The 11,662-nt window shown below is 37.8% G+C and overlaps 1 protein-coding gene across 1 annotated transcript in view; it reads left to right on the forward strand.

The window, feature by feature from the left end:
• The window catches only part of LOC112977361 (protein-lysine methyltransferase METTL21C-like), a 22,774-nt gene that overhangs the window by 4,246 nt on the left and 6,866 nt on the right, over positions 1-11,662 (forward strand). The window contains exon 2 of the mRNA XM_026089644.1: positions 9,018-9,133. Coding sequence (XP_025945429.1) covers positions 9,018-9,133 — 116 coding nt within the window. The remainder of the gene's footprint in view (positions 1-9,017; positions 9,134-11,662) is intronic.

Genomic DNA, 11,662 nt, shown 5'->3' on the forward strand with positions numbered 1-11,662 from the left:
GGGATTCAAACACACTGAATGGTTATGAGTCATCAATCAGTGTGCATAGCTAAAACATCACTTACATGTATTTTTGCTTTGCTTTTCCTTAAAGTTTTCTGTGACCTCTCTAAGCAAAACTCACCTAATCACTGAACCAGTATGTGAACACTGTGAATGGAAAGTGATCTCTGAAGATCTTGCCATCTGCAGAAAGCAATGGATTCCATGTCATTAGAACTGAGCCACCAATATTCAGTTTGGGACTGCTCCATCCTCAGAGGGGAGCGTGCAAACAGAACATTTTTTGGGCCTAAAACTCACTTAAAATTCATGAAACAATCCATTTTCTTTTGGGTGGTGCTTGTGGGGAACACTTTTAGCTTTGCAGTAATAGTCATCCCAAAATACTTTTTCCAAATAACCTTACAAAAGCTGCCAGACAAAGCTTTCATAGCTTTAAGTATTAGTGGTACTTTCCAGATAACGTAATTCTGCTTTCTCTGGGCCATTCCTAACATATCATACACATGCTGCRTTACTGCAGAAGTAACATGACAAGAAAAGGTTGCCAAGATCATCTAAATCCCTGAAGCCATGCTCCTGGGACTTTTTTCTTCTCACCTCTGCAAAACACATTGATATGATGGGTGAAGCTCAGTAAATACAGTAAGATTCAAGTGTCCTTCTGATAACAAGTGCCCGAAGTCTCTTTACTCCCTTCCCTTCAAACAGCCAAACTTTAGTTTATATCCCCCAAAGCCAATAAAACTCAATTTGTACTTCTGTAGACCAAAACAGGAACTATTTCTGCAGTCCTAAAGAAATTAGGAAAGGTAATTTGCCAGCAGCCCCCTTTCTAGTGAGCTAGGAAGGGCTTGACTATGATTTCTGATTGACAGAAAAAGATAGATGTTTGTTAAATACCAAATTTTAATCTTTTTAGGCTTTCGTAGAGCTAAGTCAACATCCTGTTCCTACTTAAGAGACAGCCAGTAGAGCTAAGCCTGTGAAACAGATGCACAGCAAGATACAACGTGCAAATCAGCACTGAATTTACAACCCATTTATAGGTCTGGACAGCAGTTACAAAGAAATGATGATAGATCTGGGAGGTTAATAGGTTTTCTAAAACAAATGTTAATATCGACTCAGGATTAAATTCTGCAATTCTTACTTGGACAGAGCTGCTGATGCTGCAAGTTTCTTCCTGTGGTACAGAACAACATAATGACTGAAGCAGTAAGGGAAGCGCTGACAAGGTGCTCTCAGCAGTTTCCTTTTGACTTTAAAACATATTGCACACACATGTTCGTTATATTTCTTGTACACTGAGGAAGTCCATGTGAAACTGAATGCTTCAAGCTATCCCTTTTGTACCAAAATGCACTATACAAATGCAAAAAAGCATAATAGGATATCTTAAATTTGTTGCCACTCAGGACAAAAATTTTCACTTTGGTTTCACTAATATCATCAGGCTAGACTAATCCAGGCACAGAACTGCTATAGAATTGCATACACAAGAGAGTGAGACATTTTATTGCCCTTTGAATTTGTACAGTTCAAGCTCTACCAAGGTCAGGTTTGTTAAAAAAAACATTACTTTAAGGTGTCTGCCAAGTCAATAGTGACTTCCATCTTCCATCTGATGCTTTTTAATAGTGTCAGGTTGCTTCTAATAATAATCTGCAGAGTCTAATTTCCAAATACCTAACTCCTGTTGCAAAAACTAATTGCTTAATTGCAATGTTGCTTGAGCTGCTCATTAGTTGTTCTTCTGAAATTACTTAAAATTCACTTTTTATCTTCCTTCTAAAGAAATGCTAGGTTTTTCACAAGTGAAGGAGTTGCAAGGAAGACATTTTGCATGCATATTGTTAACCAGACCTTGCATGCTTGTTACTCAGCCATTTAGTCATTTCTTACCACAACAAATTTCTCTGTGACTTCAGCAGCTCTGCCTGAATAAGAACTTGCAGAGTTTAATCCTAGGCAAATATTATTACAACAGAGGATGACTAAGTGTCCCATAAAAAAGGCTGTTAAAAAGCCCTCCCAGTTTCATCCCTGTGATGTTAACTATAGTGTGTTAACTATAATCAGTGAAGTATCTAACATTGTGAATGGTGTGTCCATCTTAAAACACGGCCAGTTTTAGTTCTTCATTTATGCATATAATAACCAGTCCTACAAAGAAAAAGTCAAGGTAGCCCCGCTGTAAAACTTCCAGTTCAGTAAATTAAGACCATCACAGTCTTTGCTCCATAAAAAGCTCCATGGAATTAGTTCAAGATCTCTTTCCTTGCCATAAGGAAAAAATAGCAGATGGCACCGAGTCCTCCTCTGAGCAACCAGCTGAGAAATAGCATAGGGAAACTGAAAGGTAAGACAATATCCTATGGCAGGGTACAGAGCTCCTTAGTGAAGAGTTAAAATTCTTCCCAAGCCTGAGAGAGTTCAGATCTAAATAGAAGGTTCAACTTTAACGAGTTCTTTCCCCAGGGAGCCATGGATCTCCAAACAGGCTGGGCTTAGGGAGAATAAATAGATGCGAAAGAGGTGGCGCTAAAGGAAAAAAGCTACCACTATAAAAAGAGTGCCACCCAAACACGGAGGAGGCAGCAGAAAGGACTAAGAATAACAAGGCAATTCAAACTAAACAGTCCCTTGAAGGCAGATGCCTACAGATTTTGAAAAATTCACTGTACAAGATTTGGAGACATCACTGTAACTCATTGCCAAGAGCAACAGGAGTGCATGGCTTTATAATAAAATAGGAGCTCATCAGCTGCAAAAAAAATATTAAAAAAAAAAATCTACAGGTGTGTTTATTTTCTCTGCTATCAATTCTGCGAACACAAGAATAAAGGATCTGGTTCACCAGTGGCTTCAGGCAGCCAGAGGCTCTGACTAGATGTTCTTTCCCATGTGCAGCTGGGCCAGGAGATGTTGTGCCTCCCTGTTGCCTCTCCCTGGTGCCTTCACTGCCTCCCCACTGCAGTTTTACTGTTTTGACCGATCTCCTCATGCAAGTGTGTTGAATCAAAATGATCTGTAATTAGTTTACATAATAGGTCTTTGCTATTTAAGAAGTCTAGTTCATTTTGATAAAAATGGATTAGGAGGCAACTGCAGGAGTGGTTGAGATAGGAGAGCATAATAACTTTCAACAGAGACCAATGCCCAGCAGCTACAGGCTGGTGCAGGGGAACCTCTCACTGGTGCCGATATTTGTATCATTCGCTTACGCCTAAAGTGAGCTCTAAAGCTGGGCAATGCTCTCAGGAGAAGTGACTGAGAACAGTTTACGAGGTCTCTTCGTTAACTTCCCTCTGCCAGCGACCATTCCCACTGCAGCAAAGCCATATGCAAGGGACTGTGAGCACTCCTACTCTATTTCAGTGCCAAATCAGATGGGTTAATACAAACTACTTTGCCTTGAAACAGAAGAGCTAAGTGTTAAGAGCAAGCAAAGGGGCAATACTGGCAGTAGATGTCAACGTCTTAAATCAGTGCAATGAATTTATGACCACAGCTGAAATCAGACCTCCATGTTCTCTCTGTGCAAACTCACCTGGGGACTCCGCACACTCGCCTGGCCCTGCGCTCACATACTGTCCTCTCACACCTCCCATTTGCACTCCAGTTTTGAACTAAAGCAGCTGCATATGTGAACATAAAGGAGTTCAGGATGGAACAACCTGCATGCAAAGGAGGCAATAGAAGACAAGACAAGACGACAAGAAGCATGTAGAAGCTGGATGAAAACCTCTAGGACAAGGAAATTACTAGAAAGTGAAACTCTGGTGCTTCTGGTATTAGAGTGCTTGTTTAAGTCACACTTGGGGGCTTGCCACTTAAAGGCAAGTGAATGCAGGTTGTACTCAGACCACCCACGGCCAAATTTTGACTCTGCTCCCTCTCTTGCTCTTCCTTTGACGCAGAAGAATGCTTGTGTAACAGCGAAGAGATCACACAGACCGACGCAGAAGGTACAAAACACATCTAGGAACAAGGCTCTTCAGCCTAATGAAGAGCAGCAGAGGAGGGTTAGAAGAATAYGGAAAGAGACAGCCAATTTAGTCACGTTGCCCAACATACTGGTTCTTGCAGTGAGCCTAAGTGATCTAGCGCTGATTTCCCCAACAGTTTTGTTAGTGAGCTACAGCACTTTCTCTTCCAATGAAAGGTGGTAGAGGCATTGAACATGTGGCTAACGGCAGTCAGGAGCCAACACGCAGGGGCAGCCTGGTGCTCCTCCCCTCACTGTAAAAGGCTGGAAGATTCGTTGGGCTGCTTTCTTCATTCTTTCTAGCTCTAGAGAATATGAAGATCCCCTATATGGTAACAAAATTTGAAAGAATTACTTACCTGACAATACTCTGCTTTACTCTCTTCTTTGAGGTATCATTCATTTTCTGCACAAATAAGGTTAGGCCTAATTAAATTAAAATGCAATATTAAATCAATTAAAAATATGAAAAGGAAACAACTTTTTGTCCTGTTGTTTTGGACAGCAATCTGCATTTCATAGACACACAGATGATAGGAGAAATTTTTAAGGAAATAAATATGAGCAGATATTTTCTCTGGGTTATAGATTTGTCTTTGATGAGTTAGCCTATGAGTATGTTTGGCAATGCTATGAAACAGGAAAAACAAAAACAAAACTTTTTATAAAACAGCCCTTTTTTGGGATCCTGCTGTATAATTGCAAACACTTCTGCTCTCCCAATAAGATGAGCATTTTTATATGGAGATTAGGCAGATCATATGGTTATTTATGTAAGATACCATTGGAAAAACTGGCCAATCCACACAAAAGCAAGTTCCCAAAGCAGTTGATTTCTGAGTGCTGTATTTTAGGTATCCAACAAATCATGGGAGATGGAAGGTGGCAGGACTGGTAACAGGGCCTAGGGCCTTCGATATCAGGGTCAAGAATTCAGACAAACACTTGAAATTGTATTTCTTCAGAACTCTACTGCAATCAAAAGAAATGTATTGAGAGCCTTTATATAAGCCATATCCACCCATCCCCAATAAGGAAGCCACTCATCTCAGCCAGCTGACTGAAAGAAGGCCTGTACCAAGGATAAAACTTTTTCACTTTAAAAACAATGGGCTTGGTCTGGGGGTCACATTCTGTGTTGCTCTGCACCTTTGGCTGACACTGATTAGGAAGGCCAGCAGTATTTATCTTTAAGCATTGGTGACTGTAAGCTGGAGATTCATCCCATAGCTGTAGGAATGGAAAAGCAACACTGAAGATGCTAACCTAGCACAATTTTCACCTTACAGTTGTTTAACTTCAACAAACAGCACAAGCCCTGTCAACACCATGTTCAAAACATTTAGCTGGCTGCTGATGGCAGCAAAGAAGTCCTGCAATCTGGAGAATGCAAACATGCTTTCTACATCCAGAAAAGTTCAACAGATCCCTACAGCAATAAAGAACAGAATCTATTCTAGACCTGGGAGTCCATCATCTCCTCTTCAGTCATTCAACGGGCCACCAAACAGGACCAGCAAATCCTGCAGAAGGTCTGAGACCCTGAATGTTTGACTCAAAGACTTCTTGAGTCACACACTGCAAGCAAGAGACACACTTTGAACTCCTACAGTGATATAACAATGTTCCTGTTTTATTCTTTCCTTATAAAACCCAATATTCCCTTTACCTTTTTGATTTCYGATGTGCTTTGGAAAGATATTTTTATATAGTTGTCTCTAGTGCCCTTAGTCATCACTTAGGAAAGTGATGGCACTTAAGTTAGAGCCAGTCCCTCTATATTACATAATACTCGTCAACACTGAATTTCATTTATCATTTTATTACCTGTCATATAGCGTCAGGATCCTTTTGGAATTCTCCAGCTTAGTTTCTTTTTCACTGTCCTGAATAATTATACATTATTGGCACCACACTATTTTCTGCACTTGCCATATCTTTTAGGAATATGCTTGATAGCACAGCTCCCTACGGGACTTAATTACATTGCAAACCTGACCACTGCCCTTCTTTTTGCTTTTAACTGGTTATTAAAACAAAAGATAACTTCCTTTCCTATCCCAGCAAAGCATAGTTTCTTTAAGAATCTTTAGTGAGTGACCTTATTAAAAGCTTGTAAAAATCAGGTACGTTATATTAACTGGAGGACTCTGATCTACATGTTTGTTGACACTTTTAAAGATTTGAAACATTCTTCTTCCTTTTCCACACTGCGCCATATTTATCAGCTAACACCAACACTATTGTTCCTATCAGTTTGCCTAGCACAGATGTCAGACTTACTGGCCCATTGCTCCCTAGAGCCCTCCAGCAGCCCTTTAAAAATATGCAATTTATACAATTTATACAGAAAGAAATGCATACAATTTCCTGTGCTCTGGTATAGAGGCTGCTTTAAACGGTGGGTACCATACCCTGGTTAGTAGCGGGTAATTACCATCAGTGGTCCTGGTGACTTGTGACGCTTCATTTTATTGTTCCAAAATCTTCTACTATCATTTCAGTTTGAGACAGTTGATGTGATTTGTCCCTATAATAACATTCAGACATATGAACATTGTGAGGTGAGAAATTCCTTTGTTTGCTGTAACTTTGTCCTCTTTTGGCACAAATCTGGCAGGCTTCTTATGTGCTCAGAGAAGGCCTTACTAATATTTTCATACTTATTCTTCATAACCTTCTAAGGTCTTAGGGATTTTACATCTTGCTTCCATTTTATGTAAACAGTAACAAGTTAAACAATAGAGGTACTTTTGTTTTAAATTTACATCAATTTTAACCTATAATATAGTATAATTAAATATAGTTCTAATCTGCCTATATTCTGAGGAAGATACTACTGCTGAGCTTGGTGAGAGGCAGAGCTGGGAAGAATACTCCTCTCTGCTTTCCTGGTAGTTTGATAGCACTAAAATGGAAAAGAAAAAAAAAATACCAACTAGGTTTCATATAACCAAAATTCAAAAAAAAAAAAAAGCCACATAACACATAGTAAAAATAAATACATTCTAAAAATATTTGAAGAATAGGTAGATTTACTTTGTCATATTCAGCAGCCTGTTGCATTTTTGTTTTCCACAAATGGTCCAGCTAGAAAAATTCACTCGAATGTTTACAGAAACGGAAAAGCTGACCAAATAATTTGAACATTTGTGGAACTGAATGTTGAGTTAATAACTGTAAACAGCCCTTTTACACCTAGAACTGAAGTGCTGTGCTTCCTCCAGCCTGTCTATTCACAGAAGCCTGGAGAAAATTTTAATTCCATAGAGCTATGCATCCAGCCAATACTCATTTTCAGTGTTAACCAAGAAATGCTTGAGGATGGACTGCAGCACAAAAAGCATTTATGGAAGTTATATAGTGAATATATTTTAACAACAACTATATTTCAGAACATCAGTGTTGCTTCCTTTATATTTTATAAACAAGAAAAGAAGCTGTATCTAAATTATTTACAAATAAGGTGCAACATAGTTCCTGCAATTGCTATCCTTTTTATTACTTACTCCACATGGTATATGTTGTGTAAGTCAGTTCCTTTGCTTTGATTTAAAAAATAAGTAATTTATGTTCAGCATCAATGACATTGCCAAAGCTCAGACAGAACTTTAACAATAGTACCAGTCTGAGCTACATTCATTCCCAATGACAAATCCAAAAAATGTGAGAGTCTGGAACATGACTACTGAAAAGATCATGCCAAAAAAAAAAAAAAAAAAAAAAAAAAAGAGCGCTATAACAATCATTCATATGGCAACATATCTACCCTGTTCTGTCTAATAACAGCCACTGACCTAGCTCAGGAACTGCTCGTTTTGACCGCTTGTGAAATCAGATAGGTCTGTGAAAAGCTTAAGGAGCACAAGCAGTATTTAAGACACGAACTTAATATAATAATATTTTAATATTTGGTCCCAAGTATCAAAAAATGGTCTTTTAAATATTAAATTTTGGAGAAAGAAGAAACTGGTGCACGTTTGAATGAGAATCCAAATGTCTCATATACTTGGTATGACTACTAGAGACACCCAGTGGCTAATGTGTGAAATACATAGCAGTAAGGAGAGGAGGAAAAGGCTTATTTTTTCTTTATCATTCTGGAAGAGATATTACCAAGGTTTAAATGTTGTGCATCCAAAGATACAAATGCTAATGAACAGAGTTAAAATTTACTGTTTACTCCCTCCTATTTCTACTGTCAGTTGTCAACTGTCAGCTATCAACTTCAGTTGCTCATTAATTAGTAAGGGGGATCTAAACTTTAAGACTTTCAAAGTCCTCTTTAAAATTTTCTACTAACTACTTGAATTTCTTTCTAAAAAATCTTTTCCAAGAAGAAAAAGGAGAGGATAGAAGGGCAGCAAAGTGGTTAATACGAATAATTCTCAATTTCTTAAAATGCATGAAGTATCTGCATTGTGTTTTATCTCCAGTTTCTGCAATATCCGCTAGTGCTTTAAAATGAGTAAGTAATCGGATTTTCATATGGAACCATGATCATCATGTTTATACTGCCTCCTTTAGTAGATAATAACGTAGCTCCTACAGGTGCGGCCTGCACTCCAGATCATGAGAAAGCTGTTATTTCCTCAAGCCCTGGCAGTTCCCCGTATTCTTCGTGACTCACTGCTGGGGAGGTACCAGAGCCTCCCCAACCAAAAGATCAGAGGGGCGAGCAAGACCTGACCTTTCCCTGGCAGGAGGCTCTTCAGGGCCCCATGAACTTTCCTCCGAGTTTGGGCTACTGCCAAGTGGCCACACACGTTGTTTATGTGCTAATTTGCCCACGTTAAGTAGCTCATTTGGGTCAGGACTGCAGATAGTAATATGAAGACAGGGAACAGCTAATCTTCCAAAAATGGAACGAGCACTTAAAAGAATCTGAGATTTTATTTCTGAGGTTGGTACACTTGGGACTTTGAAGTCTAAGAGCAGTTTCTTTCCGTATTGCAAATGTGAAAGAGTTTAGYGTAACACAGTAAGTTCTTAGAGTGCTGCCTGGTAATGCTACTCTAAATAGACTGCAATCCTACTGGCTGGAGCAGAGAATTATTCCTTCCAGGTGCATGCTTGTATAAAAACCTCTGGCGTGTGCATCCTCCTGCAGGGAATTTTCAACGTCCACTGTCACAACAGGTAACTACGCAATTGTTTGACTAACATAGTTTGTATTTTCTATTAACTAACAAAGGAAATCCATTTATCTGAATTCTTAGATTTCAAGTTCCCTGAGTTAGCCAATGAATTTAAGTATGCCTAATTACTGAGGGACAGCGATGTTTCATAAGGAGTGACTGTCATTGCTATTTTTCAGTATTCAGATGCATTTACCTTGTGGACTCAAACATCATATAGCTTTAATATAGTGATTTTCCTAGCACTAACATTTCCTTTATTTCCTAGCATTTATATTCATATATATATATTTACATAAATACGTATATATGTAATTTTACTTCGTGCATGAGAACAGAAGCAAATCGCATGAGCTCTAAGAAAGTCATGTTTGTGCAGAGCACGCTGAGCCCCAACACACAAAGAACACGCTGCAACTGCATTTCCCATGTGAGCAAATGGAAGTGGCTCTTGTCCAAGTAATTCGGACTGAAACAGCCCATGCCATATAGCTTTGTGTGAAGCTGAGATAACACGTTTCAGCACAGATGTGCTTACAACTGAAGATCAAGTGACGCAGTATTGCTCACTAACCTATTTTTTTTTTCCTGCCATGCAGCTAGATTTGAAAAGCTCTTCCCAAACTACGGATTTTGTAAGATTTGAGGCAGAAAGTTTATTCCTATGGAGGTTAAACTGTTACCTTAAGGCTTATAATCTTACAGTTCCCTCTTCAATATTTTATTGCCTTACTAATTACATGTGACATTGTCAAAGAGAAAATTTTGTGAAATACTCTCTCTTTTTAGGTTCTGAAGAAATCAAATACTTTTTTTTTTTTAAAAAAAGTTCTTTTGTTCATAAGATGTTAAGATTATTAATGAAGTCAATACTAGCTTAAAACCTTGGAAGCCACAGAACTTAAGATAATCATTTCCCTTCAGGATTACTTTGCAAAGAAATCAGCTGCTAACATACAGAAACAGCCAACATTTTCTAAGGCAACAGCTTTGGTTGCGTTTTTTTTTTTTTTTAATCAAAATGCTTTTAAAGGTTTAACATTTTCATTGCAATGTGGACCAGAATAATGTCAAAATGGTAAAAAAAGGACAGTATTTATGATTCTAATAGCACAGAAACAACTTCACCATATTACACATAGGGTATATAATAATGAAAACACTGCCTACTTGCAACTAGCTTACTCAATAGTGACTTGTGTCTGTAGTTACAAGGTACAGTCTTAAAACAGTAAAATAAAAATGTGCATCACTAAGACAGACACACTAATATACTTGAATTCTCAAAGACTAAATTTGTCCTAGAGTGTGCAGCTGGAAAAACCATTCATTTTTGCATCAGTTTATGAAATATATTATTAATATTTATGGCAGTAGACTTGCTTCTTTTATGTTTTTAAAGAAACAACTTTATTTTACAAAAGCTACATGGACAAAAAGATAAAATTATTGATGACATTACTACAGCACTTAGAAGCCCAAGCCCAGTGTGTTAGTGATGTACAAATGCAGASTGAAAACAATCTTTACCTTCCAAAAATTCCCATCTAAGAACTCAGGCAACTGACAGATACAAGGATCATACGAGTCTCATCACAGTATCAGTAACCACTGCAGGTGTTTTTTTAGACCTCCTGACCATTTTAAAAGGGTTTTAATAAAAAAAGACTGTCTTTAGGAATATTTAAACAGACCTTCCTTTAGAAGACCTTAAAGGGCAAAATAAGAGAAGGCATAAAAATTTTATTTTGAAAATGTAACATGGCTATTTTAAACTAGAAATCAATCTGTCTGTACTGAATGAATGATAACAGAGTATATTTCATGATCAGACAAGCAATTATATTAGGTATTTTGCTGACAGTAGAAAATAATTTACTGCAAGTCCTTAACAGTCCTTAACAAATTTATATTTACTAGAGCTGGTTTCTAACATTTTTGTGGTGTTCACTGCTGTACACAGCTAACTGAAATTTTGACCTGCTGCTGTGAGAACTAATTTAAGCATGAAAAAAGACAGTAAGGATCACTTTCTACTAATTCTGACAAGTTTAATAGCTTACTCATTAAACAAGTCTTTCTGGTTTCTGCATAAAAGGGTACTGGATAATGCAAAGTTTCCATTCGCTTTCTTTTTTCAAGATTAGGCTTGCACTTAAATAGAGGAGATGTCAGGCTACATGAGCCTTACCACAGTAAAAAAGCCTTTGAAAATGTAGTTATTTGTATATTTAAATATAACATTTTCAGAAGACTGGGTCTTCAAGTAATTTTTTTCTGGCTGTAACAATTACCAGTTCTTGCAGATTCTTCTCTTCAGATTATGCACCTTGTCAAATACACAAGGGTTAATATCTTTTCCCACAGATTTCCTAAAACATTAAAACACAGGCAGGTTTTAGTTCTAGCTTCAGACATGAAGAAGAAGCATTGCTGAGAACTCAGAGTATACTTTTGAAAATGAGAGATTATTTGGGAACCACTTGTTCTTTTAAGAAGGCAGAACTCTTTCACAAGTGGGGAGAAAAGG

This window comes from Apteryx rowi, unplaced genomic scaffold (assembly GCF_003343035.1).
Source record: "Apteryx rowi isolate R43461 unplaced genomic scaffold, aptRow1 scaffold_824, whole genome shotgun sequence".
NCBI lineage: Eukaryota > Metazoa > Chordata > Aves > Apterygiformes > Apterygidae > Apteryx > Apteryx rowi.